The sequence below is a fragment of the Cervus elaphus genome, chromosome 14 (genome assembly GCF_910594005.1).
Source record: "Cervus elaphus chromosome 14, mCerEla1.1, whole genome shotgun sequence".
Lineage (NCBI taxonomy): Eukaryota > Metazoa > Chordata > Mammalia > Artiodactyla > Cervidae > Cervus > Cervus elaphus.
This window is the reverse complement of record NC_057828.1, coordinates 32,691,320-32,708,747: the sequence shown is the minus strand read 5'-3', so window position 1 is coordinate 32,708,747 and position 17,428 is coordinate 32,691,320. Positions and strand designations below refer to the sequence as shown.

The following is a 17,428-nucleotide window of genomic DNA, read 5'->3' as shown; positions in this document are numbered from 1 at the left end:
TTCTTTGGGCTTTCCTGGTGGCTCAGACAGTAAAGAATCTGCCTGTAATGCAGGACACAGGGGTTCAATCCCTGGGTCGGGAACTATTTATTCATTCATTTGGCTGCACTGGGTCTTTAGTTGTGGCACTTGCGATCTTCGCTGCGTCGGGTGGGACCTTTCCTTGTGGTACATGGAGTCTCTAGTTGTGGTGTGCAGGTTCAGTAGTTCCAGCATGTGGGCTTAGTTGCTCCACCACATGTGGGATCGTCGTTTCCTGACCAGGAATCAAACCTGCATCCCTTGCATTAGCAAGGAGGATTCTTAACCACTGGACCACCAGGGAAGTCCCCATATTAAGCATTAATAGCCAAAAACCAAGCCCCTCAGCATCCTGAAAAATGTCTGCATGCTTTTCATCCACTGTCCACCAGAGGGAGCATCACATCTAATTAAGACTCCTTGCAGAACTCCCAAATAGAAAGTAGAAATCATCTAAAACATTAACCTGCAAAAATTTTAGATGTATATATAGATTTAAAAGTTTAAAAAACCATAAAAATCCCCAAAATAATCTCAAATGTAATATTTATCCAATTATTGGACTGCTGAGAATTTAAAATTTAGAAGTACTTATAGAAATCATGGTCTTAATTTAATGTAAATACAAGTTACACAGATATCTTGAAGTCACACACAGAAAATGCATATTCTGATTCAGTAAGTCTGTGGTGCAGCAGAGAACTCTGCATTGCTAACAAGCTCCCAGTTGGCAGAGATGCTACTGATTCACAGACCACATTCAGCAAGAACTGGATGACAACATAAGCTGAATTTCCAAACTCATGTGTTTAACTCTTACATAAAGTTAGAGAACTGACAGGTAAGGAGTGGGGCCCTAAATATGAAATGCAAACATTTGGGCAGATACTCATGAAATTTGGCACCTTGAACTCCCAAATTATGTTGAATCACCTTTACCAGTAAAGTACTCTGAAGAGGTTGGTTTCCCTTTGCCTGAAGAAGCTGCAAAGGCCTTCCCTATGCCAAGTGCCTTATAAAGGATGACTGATCCTCTCTGGGAACTACTTTCACCACCTTTGAGGGTTTCTAGATCTATGGCCAGATTCAAGTCTGGTTGGGCCCCAAGGACAAAGCTAAAAAAACGTGACCTATTTGGAGGTGAATAACACACCAAAAGAACTGCAAGATTTTGCCAATTTATATCAACAAAAACTTGGGAAACACATATGTGAAAGGGTGCTAAGAGTGCTGTAGTGTTGGGTTCAGGTGAAAGATAACGCTGGATTTTTAAAAAATATTTATTTATTTTTATTTATTTGTCTGCAGTGGGTCTTCTTTGTGGCATGTGAGAGTCCCTTGGACTGCAAGGAGACCCAACCAGTCCATCCTAAAGGAGATCAGTCCTGGGTGTTCACTGGAAGGACAGATGTTGAAGCTGAAACTCCAGTACTTTGGCCACCTGATGCAAAGAGCTGACTCACTGGAAAATACCCTGATGCTGGGAAAGATTGAGGGCAGGAGGAGAAGGGGATGACAGAGGATGAGATAGTTGGATGGCATCACCGACTCAATGGACATGGGTTGGGTGGACTCTGGGAGTTGGTGATGGACAGGGAGGCCTGGTGTGCTGTGGTTCATGGGGTTGCAAAGCGTTGGACACGACTGAGCGACTGAACTGAACTGAACTGAGATATAGTTCCCTGATGAGGGATCAAACCCAGGTCCCCTGCATTGGGAGTTTGGTGTCTTGCCCACTGGACCACCAGGGAAATCCCTGGATTTTTTTTCAGCTGCTCTGGGTCTCCACTGTGGTGAGTGGGCTTTCTCTAGTTGCAGCACGTGGTCTGTCTTGTTGTGGCACAAGGGCCTCTCTTGTGAAACACAGGCTCTAGAGTACATGAGCTCAGCTTCCCCATGGCATGTAGGATCTTTGTTACATGACCAGGGATCAAACCCACATCACCAGAATTGGCAGGTGGATTCTTAACCACTGGACCACCAGGAAAGTCCCAATAATTCTGGATTGAGCTGAATGTATTGATATGAGTGGATTTATTGATATGGAGCCAAGACTGTGAATTCAATTGGTTGGCTCAAGCAGCTGGAAATGACTCTTAACAGTCTGCTTGGTTGGCTGAGAGCTGAACTAAAGTTTGTTGCTATTCAGTGGTTCAATCGTGTCCAACTCTTTGCGGTTCCATGGACTGCAGCGTGCCAGGCTTCCTGTCATTCACTCTCTCGGAGTTTGCTCAAACTCATGTCCATGGAGTCAATGACACCATCCAACCATGTTATCCTCTGTTGTCCCCTTCTCCTCTTGCCCTCAATCTTTCCCACTGTCCAAGTCTTTTCCAATCTAAAGGTGACCTACACTAAATGAAACTGCAATGTCTGAAGTTTCACTCACTGAGGAGGAAGTTATCTGATGGCTTAGGGAGATCACAATGCTGAGTGGATTTAATATGTAAGACTTGCTTACCCAACCCTGAACCATGTCCCAGGAAGGATCCAGATAACTTGCCATTCACCAAGCTAAAAGAAATACCTGCATAAGAGAAGCCCTGGCCTGCCTTAAGAGCTCAGTGGTGGCTATTCTCCAGAGGCCAGGAATAAAAGTGTGAACTCCTGCCATCAAACAGGGCTCCCAAAACTGAATGGGGGACAGTGGGGCCCCATGGTAGAAGGGATGACAGTACTCAGTCACCAAAGAGAAGGTGGGAGTAGATACTATAAAGACAGCCAAAGCAGTAACCAGAAAATTTGAACTGCAGAGATCTTTGACATAGCCTAATTAATCAGTGTGTCCCTAGAACTGAAATAGAAAGGCAATCTACTAAAGTTTTACCTGATTAATATAAGGAGAAAACTTCTAGGTCTGGCAAACAGAAGTATGACTTCAATCACTGAAAAAATAAAGTGCTGTAGTTGCTCAGTCGCTCAGTTGTGTCTGACTTTTTGCGACCTCCATGGACTGCAGCACACCAGGCTTCCTTGTCCTTCACTATCTCCCAGAGTTTGCTCAAACTCACGTCCATTGAGTCAATGATGCCATCCAACCATCTCATCCTCTGGCCCCCTCTCCTCCCACCAATTCCCAGACTTGAACCATTTCACAGACCCAAAGCCCCTTGAGAGAAGGGAAGGTCAGGTCCTTGAAGAACTCTACCACAGAGCCAAATATGGATAATATATATATTTTCCTCCTAGGCTTCCCAAAAGACATCTACAGCCATTTACAAGGATAACTTTGCACTAGGGAAGAGGACATAATACAGATGTTGGTGGGGGTGGGTTACCGGACATTGGCCCAGAACTTAATTCTTGGCCCAGAACCAAAATTTGGTCCAATCTCTCAGAAATAGAAGCTTGTGGAAGTCAGAGAATCAACAGGATTTTAGCTCAGATTCATTTCACAGAGGACTTGGTAAGCCCTCAGATCAACCTCACGGTTACAGTCTCTAGTTCTAGAATGCATATTTGGGAAGAACATCATCAACAGCTGTTAGAATCCCCACTCACTCCCTAACCCATGTAGTAATGGCTCTTATGGCTCAAGTGGAAGCCACTAGAACTGCCTTTACCCTCCTCAACACTGAACCAAAACCATTACTGCATTTCTGGAGGGTGTAATGCTACCATCAGTGGTTGGTGAGAGGCAAAGGTGATGATTCCTCCCACATCGTCGTTTAACTTGCCTATACAGCAATGGAGAAGACAGATGGATCTCAGTGAATGACAGTAATTCCTGGATATCAAAGTTATAGACTATTGAAAGGAGAATGTGATTCAGCTCTAAGAAGAATGAAATCACCCAAAGATGGGTAAAGAGATTTTGGATACTCTTTCTGGGACAGGGCTAGTGTTTTCAGTTGTGCAAAGGATAGTCAGGTGGGAGAGTGAGTTTGCACTTGTCTGTTAAGTACAGTTGAGTACAGTTAAATGAAGTATGTATAGATGACAAGGGGTGACCTGTGGTGGCTTCTGCAGTTTAGCAACATAGGAAACTGGAACTATATTTACCAAAACTCCCTCTCTGTGTGATTCTAGATGAAGGTTGCCCAAAAAGACATGGTGAGATTTGGAGGGCAGAAGTGCAGCAGCTGACATTGTATTCTGAAAGTCTGTGTAGGGTACCACGCACTGTTGCAGCTTGTATACACTGTCACTCATCTAAAGGCTCACTGTATGGCCTGGGGCAGCAGGCAAGCTCTTTCCTCCAACAATTCCCACCGTATCTCTTCCGGAACGTTCTTCAAGGCAAACAGTACTGTGGCAAAGAGCATCAGCAATTTCTGCAGGCCATCGGTGTCATTGAAGGGGAAGGCAACGATAGACACAGGTTCCAATTGTCCTATTAGTTCTAGTTGGATTCCAATTTGTTCTTCCTTTCTTCCACTTGATATCAGATTATCTTTCCACCAGTTCTGCTGACTTACCAAGTTTTCAGGCCCACGACATAAAGCAGAGACAATAGCATCTTTTCATATTGTTCATGGGGTTCTCAAGGCAAGAATGCTTAAGTGCTTTGCCATCCCCTTCTCCAGTGGACCATGTTTTGTAAGAACTCTCCACCAAGACCAATTCGTGTTGGGTCGCCCTTATAGCATGGCTCATAGTTTCACTGAGTTACACAAGGCTGTGATCCATGTGATCATTTTGGTTAGAAACATCAGTAACCTCAGATTTGCAGATGACATCACCCTAATGGCAGAAAACAAAGAGGAACTAAAGAACTTCTTGATAAAGGTGAAAGAGGAGAGTTGAAAGGCTGGCTTAAAACTCAACATTCAAAAACCTAAGATCATGGCATCCAGTTCCATCACTTCATGGCAAACAGATGGGGAAAAATGGAAACAGTGAGAGACTTTATTTTCTTGGGCTCCAAAATCACTGCAGAGTGACTGCAGCCATGAAATTAATTGCTCCTAAAGCTATGACCAACCTAGACAAAGTATTAAAAAGCAGAGACATCACTTTGCCAACAAAGGTACATCCAGTCAAAGCTGCAGTTTTTCCAGTAGTCATGTACAGATGTGAGAGTTGGACCATAAAAAAGGCTAAGTGCCAAAGAATTGATTCTTTCCAACTGTGGTGCTGGAGAAGGCTCTACAGAGTTCCGTGGACAGCAAGGTGATCAAACAAGTCAATCCCAAAGGAAATCCACCCTGAATCATTGGAAGGATTGATGCTGAAGCTGAAGCTCTAATACTATGGCCACCTGATGCAGAGCCGACTCATTGGAAAAGACCTTGATACTGGAAAAGATTGAGGGCAGGAGGAGAAGGGGGATGAGATGGTTGGATGGCATCAACTCAATGGACATGAGCTTGTGCAAACTCCAGGAGATAGTGAAGGACAGGGAAGCCTGGTATGCTCAGTTCACTGGGTCGCAAAGAGTTGGATGAAATTGAGCAACTAAACAACAACAACAGTATCTTTATCAACCTATCATGTCAACTCTAATCTCTATAATCATATACTCTGTCATTCAAGGATTCTGCTTCTCTGATCAAACCCTAAATGATATAATCCCTTCCCACAAAAACTGACCAGCCTCAGAGAATAGCCTTGACAGCTGGGAGACACCAGCTGACCATATATATATAGTGACCCACTGGGAAAGAATCTGTACAAATAAATGCCCAGAATTTTTTTAACCTAAAACTTTTTGGTGTCTCATTTTTAAATACAACTGGCCAAGAGTGAGCAGACACTTAAGGACTCTTTTCCTTTCCTTTTCTTTTTCCTTTTCATAGAAAATTTCAAACATTCCCCAAAGTAGAGAGAACAGTATAATAAAAAACCCATCACCTTGCTTCAGAAATTATCAATACATAACCAATCTTACATAACTTAAAACTCCCCAATACCTCCCAATTCCATTAAACACCAGACAGCCTGTCACGTCATCCATTATCTATCTCAAAAAGATAAAGCTTTCATTGTTAATTTCAGATTGATTTTTATCAGTCTTTTTAGAAGTCGTAAGAAATAGTAAAGAATTTTCAGCTGTCCTTTAAAAAGATTCTCCAGGTTAATATCCTACAAAACTAAAGAACAATTAACAAAATCAAGATATTAACACTGATTCAATACTTTTATCACATCTATGGGTTTTATTCAAATTTCATCAGTTGTCCCACAAATGTCCAATTCTTTATCCAGGATCACACTTGCATTTAGTTGCCAGGCTTCCCTGAATTCCTTTGAGAGTTCTTCAGTCTCTGCCTGTCATTCACACCCTTGACATTTTTGCAGGGCACTGCCTAGTTACTTTGTAGACTCTCCCTCAGTTGGCTTCCCAAGTGGTGTTAGTGGTAAAGAATCCGCCTGCCAATGCAGGAGACACAAAGGACACAGTTTTGATCCCTGGGTTGGGAAGATCCCCTGGAGGAGGGCATGGCAATTCACTCCAGTATTCTTGCCTGGAGAATACCATGGACCCTGGAGGGCTACCATCCATGGGATCACAAAGACTTGGACACAACTGAAGTGACTTAACATGCACTCACAGCTGGGTTTACTGAAGTCTCCTCACGACTAAATTCAGGTTGCATGTTCTGGCATCTATATATCACAAAAGTGATGCTGTGTCCTGTTCAGGGCATATCAAGAAGCACATGATGTCAATTTGTGCTGCTACTGGTGATACTAACTTTGATTACCTGTTTAAATAATGCCTGTCAAGTTTTCCCATTGTAAAGTTACTGTATTTTTTCCTTGTACTTAATAAAAAAAAAATTCTTTGGGGTTTTTCCATAAGCAGCTATGGGAAAACCCAAACAACTTGCTGGCTAACCCAGTAAACAAGTTCTAGAAGAAAACATGTGTGAATTGCTCTATCACAAGAAACGTTAAAAGACAAGTGACAGCCAGAAAGAAAATATTTGTAATATTTATCAAACATAAATCTAATATCTCTAATAGACAAAAAAATGTTTTAGACTTGGAGGAAAGAAAAGAACAAAAGTCTTACAGAAAAATGGGCTAAAGGTATATACAGATAATTCACAAAGAGATATCAACATGGCCTTTAAGCATATGAAAAGATGTTTAACTCTACTGATAAAACAATTATTTTTCAGGAAAATGGCTCTTTACTTTAACATACATAAACTTAATAGTATAGGGTATATTGAATTGCAAAGTGCAATCATAGTAAGTATATGCAAAATTAGTTACATTTTGTTGACACACAGTAACTTTTTGAGAGTACAATTTAAATGCAAATTAAAAATATACTAAGATACCACTTCTCACCCATCAGATTGGTAAAAATTCAAAACTCTGACTACATACTAAATCTGTGAAACTGAGGGAAACAAGCATTCATACACTGCTAGTGGAAACATAAAATGGTACCACCCTCACCCTCATAGGTATTCACACTATGACCTAGCAATCCCACTCCTAGGACTTTACCCCGAGTATACACCTGAAACAATATGAAAATACCTATGTGCAAGGTTGTTCATGACAGCACTACTCACCACTGCAAAATACTCAAAATTACCTAAATGTACAAGCATAGGAAAATTAGAAACTATAGTACATTCATAAAATGGAGTATTACAGAGCAATAAAAAAGAGTAAGAAAGATCTCTCTAAACATGGAGTGATTTCCAGCAGATTCTTTAAGTGAAGAAAGCATGTGCGAAAGAGCAAATACACTATGCTGCCTTTTGTATATGAATGGAAAATAAGACACACACACATATATGTGTTTCTCTTTACCAGAGAGAGAGAGATACACCAGAAAACAATGAAGTTGGTTACCAGCAAGGGGTGGGAGTGGGGAACAGTATGAATATGGAAGGGGTGACATTTCTCTTTTTTATAATTTGAGTTTTGGAAGCATATGAATGTTCATATATTCAAAATACAAAATTAAATCAAAAGGATAAGGGAGAAAAACCAAAACTGAAAGCAAAGTAAAACAAATTAATTCAACTGTATTTCTAATGAATACCAATAAATATACCGAAGGGGGGAAAAAAAGAAAGAATGTAAAACGAATACAGTATTTAATGATATATTCTCAGTCTCTGGCAGAGTAGAAGGAAAGGGGAAATCCCAAACAAATTCTGCCCTGGTCCTTTTGGTAACAATGTGGGCAAAGCAATTCTGAAACAATTTTAGATGATATACAGAATTGAGCAAATGAGCAAATATGCTGAGGCTTTCAAGGGTCAGAGTTCTCATTGAGGAAGAAAGGATTATGGAATGAAGAAAAGTATAAAGAGCCCTGAGGAGACAAATCTGAATTGAAACTACTGATGTGAACTCATGACTTCTAAAATACATATTCTAAAATACGTATTATATGTGTATGTGTGTGTGTGCTCAGTCATGTCCAATTCGTTTCGACCCCATGGACTGCAGCCTGCCAAGCTCCTCTGTCCATGGAATTTATCCAGGCAAGAATATTGGAGTGGGTTGCCATTTCCTACTCCAGAGGACCTTCCCAACCCAGGGATTGAACCCACGTCTTCTCCATTGGCAGGTGGATTCTTCACCACTAGCACCACCTGAGAAGCCCATGTACGTGTATATACATGCATATTTGCACAAACCTGCATACTTCCTAAACCCTGTCTTCTGCAAAAGTCAAAGAGCAAAGATATTCTTCAGCTACAAGAATTCAAAAGTAGAAACCAGAGCTGACTGCAACTTTCTTTTTCGGCATTATGTCTTCCACAAACAGTATTTTTGTTTACATATGTGTATACATACATATTTTTTTACAAAGAAAGGGACTGTTGTTTAGTCGCTAAGTCATGTCTGACACTTTCGCAACCCCATGGACTGTAGCCCACCAGGCTCCTCTGTCCACAGAATTTTCCAGGCAAGAATACTTGAGTGGGTTGCCATTTCTTTCTCCTTCAAATGCAACTTAAAAAAAAAAAAAAGCACACATAAACTGGCAAGCATTTCAAAAACATCTTCATCCCAAGCAATAGCACCCTTTTACAATTCCGAATGAAACATAAGATTTTCTCAAAGTTTATTCAAATCTCTAATTACAAAAAATGATACAAGCTTTGAAAAATACAAAATATATAAAGGATCAAGGGATATCTTCCCCCCCTCCAAGTCTCATTCTCCAAAAGTAATCGTAAGATAATTCTTACAATTCTAACATCTGGAAGGATGTTCTTCCAGAACTTTTCTATACACAAGCACATATACAAAAAGATTTTCAAATACATACATTGTTCTATTTACCCAGTAATGTGTTATTGACATCCATCCACATCTGCAGAAACAGATCCACTTCAGTCTTAACAGCCACGTGGTATTCTACAATATGGCTGCAGCATAATTTAACCAGTCCCTGTTAATGGACATTAAAATTCTCTCTCCCTTTCTTTTCATCACCAAAATGCTATGCTAAGTATCCTTGTGCAACCAATGTTATTTTTATTTGTCAGAATCCCCTAAAATAGAGTCAAAATAATCAAAGTGCTCAATTTTGCTAGGTACTTACCAAATTGCCCTCCAAAGGAGCACACCAATTCACAGTCTACAAAGGTATAAAAGCTCTCTATTCCCTATCTGTGCTTATAAGGAACATAATGGACGCACTGTTTCAGAGTCATTATGAGAACTAAATGAAGCAGTACATAAGGTAAAGTGCTTAAAATCATGCCTGTCCCTGCTTAGTGCGTGCTAAGTCACTTCAGTAGTGTCCGACTCTTTGCGACCCTATGGACGGTAGCCCTCCAGGGTCCTCTGTCCGTGGGATTTCCCAGACAAGAAAACTGGAGTGGGTTGCCATTTCCTTCTCCAGGGGATCTTCCCAACCCGGGAATCGAACCCACATCTCTTATGTCTCCCGCACTAGTAGGCGGGTTCTTTACCACTAGGTGCCACCTGGGAAGCCCCTGCCATTGCTTAGTAAATGATAGTAAATATTACCTACTGAATAATAATTTTCAATCAACATATATTATGGTAACAAGTAAGTAGAAAATGGCTCTTACTTTCCTTTGAAAATCAAGGTTAATCACCATCCAAATCCTTTTGACTCTTAAACAACCAGAACCAGTCAGAGTGAGAAGTGAGTCATCTTAACAGACAAGCACTAACTCTAGACTTTAGTTCCTGATCCCAATACATCCTGGCAGATTATGCGAAAACCAAAGCCAAATATTATCTGTGGGTCACAACAAACATTAAAGAAGAAACCCCAGACTCTCCAAATGTTATAAGACATGTACAGTGTTTTATAACAGAGGCTCTCAAAGGATGGTCCAGGGACTCAGAAGCCCTTTCAGGAGGCCCACAAGGTCAAAACTATTTTGATAATAAGACATTTTTCGTCTGTTCTCTTCTCTTCCTCTCATAGTACACAGTGGAGTCTTCTAAAAGCTAAATGAAGTATGATTTTACAATACACTAAATGCAGGAGCAGCGGTGAGAATCTGTGGGTCTTCTACTAAGCCAGACATTAAAGAGATATTCAAAAATGTAAAACAAGCAAGTTTTCTCAGTAAGTTTTCTTTTGCTTTGAAAATATAATCCACTTCATTAAAATCCTTGTCAAAATGTAATGATTTACTATGTTTAAATCCTGCCGTCCGTTGGTATCTGCTGTGAACTGGTTTCAGGACCCTGTCAATAATAAAATCCACAGATACTCAAGTCCCTTATGTAAAATGGCATCTTATTTGCACAGAACCTATACACATCCTTTCATATACTTTAAATCATCTCTAGAATCTAATACAATGTAAATGTATGTTAGGCAAGAATACTGGAGTGGGTTGCCAATCCCTTCTCCAAGGGATCTTCCCAACCCAGAGATTGAACCCAGGTCTCCTGCATTGCAAGTGTATTCTTTACGTCTGAGCCACCAGGGAACCCCCATAAATGTATGGAAATAGTTGTAAATAAAAGTTAAATGGTCTGTAAATAGTTGCCTTCACACCGAAAATTCAAGTTTTGCTTTTTGGAACTTTCTGTAATCTTTCTGTCCCCTGAAAGTTTTTTGATCCATGGATGGACAACATACATAATTTCAAAACTTATCAATTTATATTTTTAAGCAGCAAAATCAACAAATATAACCATATTATTTATGTGGTTATGGTTTCCTTTACACCTCTTCAGGGTCCTAAGTACATTTTTTTAAAAACCCTCCTAGGAAATCTTTATAATTTTTAAGAGAGTTAAAGGAATTCTGAGACTGAAGTTTAAGAACCACATCTATGAAATCAGCTGCTTCAAATGACAGCATAAATCAAGAGCAGTCAAACCACAGGTATTAACCAGCCCATTGCTTCACTTCCCTCTCTCTGAAGGTCAGAGGCAACCTTGAGAGGAATACCGTGCCTTCCCAGAAGATTTCATACGGTCTCAAGAGACGCAGCACAAGTAGAAAAGGCAAATCCAAGTGCAGTGAAAAACATGAGTGTTCCAATGAGAACAAATCAGTGATCCCTTCATGACAAAAGGGTCTAAAATAAAAACCCAACCCAGGTGGCCAGCTGGCTGTCCCCAGACGTGTGCTGCCATTTGGGGAACTCAGGATCCCTTACAAACTGTAACAGTAGAAGCCACGATGGCCATGGTGAGAGGAAGTCTGCACTGTTGAGGTCCAGGCACCAGCCTCCATCCCTGTCTCCATGGTCGCTCTGTTCTTGAGCCCTTGAACAAGCACCAGGTTCTCTGAAGAAGGAGAACTTACTGCTATCCACAAAGCAGGTCATGCTGTCTGATTAAGAACGTCCTCTGCTGTGGCATTCACATGGACCAAATGTTTTCAGGCTCAGGGCTCTGACATACAGCCCTTCCCCAAACCTCCTTGCAGAAGAAAAGGAAGAAGCAAAAGAAACAGGAATTATAACTCCCACTCAAAAAAAGAAAAATGGAAGTCATATCCAACGAGATCTTTCCCAACCCACCTCATTATCATTCCTTCTACTTTATTTATTCCAAGTCCTTGACCCACCAGTAAACCCATTAGCCCTTGCCCAGGAATCTGCAAATCCTGATTTCAAGGCATTTCTCAAGGTTTTATGACCCTTGAGAGGATTTCGCTAGTCTTTCCACCTTCCAAGCTCATGCCCTCAGGAAGAGTCTACAACACTGCAGCAGTTTACTTGTACCTAGTGCTGGTATATTTCAGAAAACCAGCTGTAAACCCAGAGAATGCCTTTTACACACTATTTGAACACTGCCTGGGTTCAATTCCTGGTCCAGAAATTGAGATCCTGCAAGCCTTGCAGTGCAACACATCCCCTCCCACACTCCAAAAATAAAAACTAACATCACAAAGAAGCATAGTTGAGACAGCAACTTTCCAGCAATAACCAGTTCCCCAAGCAGTTGGGCCCCTTGTCAGGATGCTGGTAATACATGAAGCAGAACCAGAGTTACCAGGCAGCATCAGAGGCCACGGACTCCCGGAGTCCCAACTCCAACTACTTCTGCAGTGCAATTATAACTGTGGAACTCCCCTGGCTCCCGCCCATTTTCAGAGCTGGGTTTCCTCCAAACTTTAAAAGAATGCTGAGAACTCCCCAATACTATTTCATGAAAAACCTTTTTTAAAAAATTTAAATCATTACACTTTTTGTTAATAAGAAAAATAAGTGATAGCAGTAACGGAATTGTATGGTAAATCAAGAAGCACCCTACATACGAAGGGCTGTAGTTTATTTTGGAAAACGGATGATTATGATTTCATCTGTCTTGTGACTCAAGTTTAGCTCTGATAATTTAATTAATACTTGGTCATACTGTATTTATTACAAAACTTTTCTAGTCCAACTACAGAATATCTTGGCAGTCTGGTTTTATCTGCAAGATGCCCCACATCTTCCCCAATTAATGCTGTAGGGTTTAAGAAAATGAAAATTCTCTGTTTTGGACTGCATTCAAACTCTAGATACACCCCCCAAAGGACTGAACAGGAGGAAAAGCCCAGCTTTCTAACTTGTTTGAATGAGAATCAAAGATCTATACCTTTCAACGCTGAAGACTTCAGCATTTCATTACTTGAAAGGAATGAATTGTTTTCAACCACATAGCTAACAGAAATGTCAAGGTGTTCTCTTCTCAACGAATTTTTGTTATTGTTACTGTGATCATTACTTTAGGAAGCAACAAATAAAATACAATTAAGTAACTTTAAAATATGAAATTAAATAAATTCCTCAATTATGAACCAAATAAGGACATAACAGTATTAATGGTCAAGCTACTGACTTAAGCTTTGCACTTAACCCCCTCACCTCCACTATCCCAATCCCAGCTTAATAGGTCTGGAAAAGAAGTCCTGGGAAAAAAATCATCCTGCCCATCTGAAACAGAGCTTTTCTCCTTGACCTATAATAGCTCAATAACAATTGTTCCTTAAATACAATTCCTATGACTGTGCATAAATATTATGTTACACATTTCCATAAATTGCTGTCGCATAGCTCTTTACATTGGTCCAATGTGTCCAGGCTTATAAAACATTTTCACATAAATTCTTGCATCTAGCTAGATGGCTAAGAATTAGAGCTGCCTGCACAGTTATTAAATGCAAAGCACACTATGGAACCTCAATAACCTATGGTCCTACTGTACAGTGCCTGCGTGTGCTAAGTCGCTCCAGTCGTGTCCGACACTGTGCGACCCTGTGGACTGTAGCCTGCTAGGTTCCTCTGTCCATGGGATTCTCCAGGCAAGAATACTAAAATGGGTTGCCATGCCCTCCTCCAGGGGATCTTCCGGACCCAGGGATCGAACCCAGGTCTCCTACGTCGCTATTGGCAGGTGGGTTCTTTACCACTAGCGCCCCCTGCGAAGCATCTCAATTTCAGCCCTTCAGATACACTGTAATTAATCATCTCACTCACTCATCTGCTCCTTAAGGATTCTTAAGGATGTCCCGTTCATCTTCTTATCAACACGCCCAACAGAATCTGGACCACAGGAAGTGCTCCGTAAACACCAAGAGTCTCCCGCCTCCTGCAAGCTCAGTGCTTTCCTGGCTAGGCCTCCGCTGTGATCCCGATTTACACCATCCCTGCTCCCACTCACCCCTGCCTCCGCCAACTGTGACTTCCGCAACTGCACCAACGAAGCTTATAGACCAGAACGCAGACCTTTTTTGCTCCCCAGCAAAACTACCCACGACTCAACGCTTCCTCTTAAGTCTGCCCACCGGCTCTCCCCAACCCATCCTGCAGCGGGTCCACCTGTGCCCTGCACAGCTGCAGGCGATGAGCCTGGGGTCCCTCCAGCCACCCGCCGCGGCAGTTCAGGCATCTGGGCAACACCGCGGAGTTCTAGTGCAGCCACGGCCCGGGAGAGTCCGGGGAGAGCTGCCCGGCTACGTCCCCGGAATCCCGGACCCCGCACTGTTGTGGACTCAGATGGGCGAGGGCGATACGTACCCGAGAAGGCAGCGGTCGCAGACGACACCACGACTCCCCTTGCTCACCGTGTACGCCAAAGGATCTGAGCGGAAAAGCAGTTCTCCCGGCCGCAGTGGTGCCAACGCGCGCAGCCCGTTTCCCCTGTCGGTGGTGCTGAACTTTTCCACCTTCGATGGCTCCATCCTCGCCGAGATCGGACACCTCTGGCGTCTGCCCGGACTAGCAGCTAGGGTCTCGTGGGCCACCGGGAGCCGCGCGCCTGCGCTCTGCGCACACGTACGCCCGAGGGGCGGGGCGGGCGCGTGCGGCCTCTGAGCATGCCCAGATGGGGTCCCTTCAAGGCTGGCCCCGCCGGCCGGGGCGAGGAGGCGTGGGCTGTCATTTGTGCTCCCCAACCGTTCGTTCCTAAGGCGGCGCTCCAGGGAGAGGCGGATTTTTCCCCCGCTAACATTTTATTATGATCATTTCTCAATGCAGACAGAAAGTTGACAGCACAGTGAACACCTGTATACCCTCCACCTGGATCACACACTTCTTAGCATTTTGCAGTTTCTGCTCATTTTCTCCCGCTATGTATGTACGTTTATAATAGTGATTCAAACACTTCAAAGTAAGTTGTGTTGAACCATTTGAAAACTGCAGACATCGTAACGTTTCATAACACTTTACATCATAACATGTCATAATTAAGTACTGTAACATGCATTTCCGCAGAAATACAAACAGTATTCTGTAAAACAACAATATCATCACATCTAAGAAAATTATTCTGATAGAGTAGCACTGCCATATATAAAACAAATAACTAATGGGAAGCTGTTATATTGCACACGGAGCTCAGTTCTCTCCTCTGTGATGACCTAGAAGTGTCGGATGGGGATTGGGGGTGGGAGGGAGGCTCAAAAGGGAAGGGATATATGTATAAATATAGCTAATTCTTGCTGTTAGTTGGATTCACGTTGTGTTGTTTCAGCAGAAACTAATGCAACATTGTAGAGCAATTATATTCCAATTTAAATTAAAAAACTGAAGCCAAGAGGTTGTCCATTCTCCTTTGGAAGATAATAGGTAATGATCTTCCTAATAGGTAATGATACCTATTATATGACCTTGGCTAGTCTATTAAACTTCTGAGCCTCAGTTTCTGCATCAAAAAATGGGGAAAATAATACTGCCTCCCACACAGTGCTGTTGTGGAGATTTAGTTAGAACAAGTAAAATGCATGTAGCAGTGTTGGCACATAGTATTTAATATATATGTTAGTTACAACTATGATCATTATTATTTGTGCTATTTTCAATCACTTTAAAATTATATAAAAACAAAGATTCCAAATTTTAAAAATTTATTCTGGGAATTCCCTGGTGATCCAGTAGTTAAGACTCTGTACTTTCACTGCGAAGGGTGTGGGTTCAACCCCTGGTCCAGGAAATAAGAACCCACAAGACATGCAACCAAAAAAAATTATTCTATAATAGCAAGCAAAAAACATATTCATTCTAAGAATGGCTTTGGTAACTTTTTCTCATAAAACAAGACTGCATTTTCTTTTTCATGACATTGACCCTTTTAAGATTCTAAGCTAGGATTCTTGTTAAAATGTCCCACATTCTGTATTTGCCTGTTATTTTCTCCTAGTGTCATTTCCCTTGTTCCTCAATTCCCTGCATGCCCTATAAAATTCAGGCTAGATCTAGATGTTAGAAAATAGAGGTTTGACTTGATTCAAGTTTAAGTGTTTTTTAGTAAAAACACACTACAAATTATAGATTGTTCACTTCATATTGCATCAGATCATATCAGAGCATGCATGATATCAGGTTGTTTGCTACTAATGAAACTAAGTTTGATCAGCTGGTAAAAGTGGGGGCTGCTAAAACTCTTCTTTGTAAATGTACATTTTACCTTTGCTATTAGTAAGTGATCTTTGAGGTTAATATTCTCGCACCCTAAGAATAGCTTGACTTTCACAACCTTGAGAGGCAAACTTCTGGCACTTCCTGAAGTAGTCTAGCAGTGGCTGTGCTGTAGTGGAAAGAGCTGTGGATGAGGATTTCACAAACATGACTTTGAGTCCCAGTTCTGCTGTGTGAGCTCTGGCGACTTTTCCAAGCCTGTTAAGTAACGTTATAATGAAGACTATAATACCTTACAAAGTGGTGAGAAGAAATCCTATGAAAGTATTTTTAAAAATCTTTAATTCACCTTACAAATGTAGGGAGTCGTTATTCTGAGGTAAAGCTTTTACATCTATAAGTTTAGGTTAATGCCTGAGCATTCACCAACACTACTGGTATAATCATCTCATACCAGTACTTAGCATTAAGCATAATACATAGAATCAACTCACAAACCTCTTACTGAACTAAATAACATGTCATAAGGAGTTCCAGAGAACCAGGGACTAATTGTACCATAGAATATTCCCTGTCACTAAAGCATGTGAAAAGAATTCTCATGGGAAACATGATGCTGGGCTCCATACTCAGAGAGGAGATGACTTAGTCCTTCCATTCTGGGATATGGTTCCAGCTCCCCGGACATAATCCCTTTTCCTCTAATGTATGACTTGTTTCCCTTCCCTCTGACACAGAAAGCCAGCTGCCTCAGTCTTAGAGAAATATCCTATTCCTGAAGTCTCACTTTTTCCTAATGTGTGCATATATAAGTTTCTCATTTCCCACTGGTTGGAACTTGGCTGGTGGTGCGCCATCACCTCCCATGAACAAAAAAGCAATATCCCAGACAACGATGCAATAAGAAAAGAAGAGCCCTACACTTCCAACTGTTCACCTAACTGGACATTTCCATGGAAGAGACAGCTTGGTTAAAAAACTCTTATTTTGGTCTGTGTTAAAGAGAGAAAACCATTGTCACTACATCCCAGCCTCTTTAGTATCTAAAGTGCAATACCTGGGCTCTGCCCATCTGGCCTTCCCATGCAGAGTTATGGAGGCACCTTTTGTTACCACGTACCTTGTTTTTCTTCATTCCCTGCTCACGTTCATTCTTCAGGAACAGCAGGAGCCAGGGCAGGCAAGAAATGCCTGGA

General features: G+C 41.6%; 1 protein-coding gene across 1 annotated transcript in view; it reads right to left on the bottom strand.

Moving 5' to 3' along the window:
* Window positions 1–14,650, bottom strand: part of SMYD3 (SET and MYND domain containing 3) — a 709,727-nt gene extending 695,077 nt beyond the window's left edge. Inside the window, exon 1 of the mRNA XM_043923815.1 lies at window positions 14,394–14,650. Coding sequence (XP_043779750.1) covers window positions 14,394–14,557 — 164 coding nt within the window. The 5' untranslated portion in view covers window positions 14,558–14,650. The remainder of the gene's footprint in view (window positions 1–14,393) is intronic.
* Between the last annotated feature and the right edge of the window lie 2,778 nt (window positions 14,651–17,428).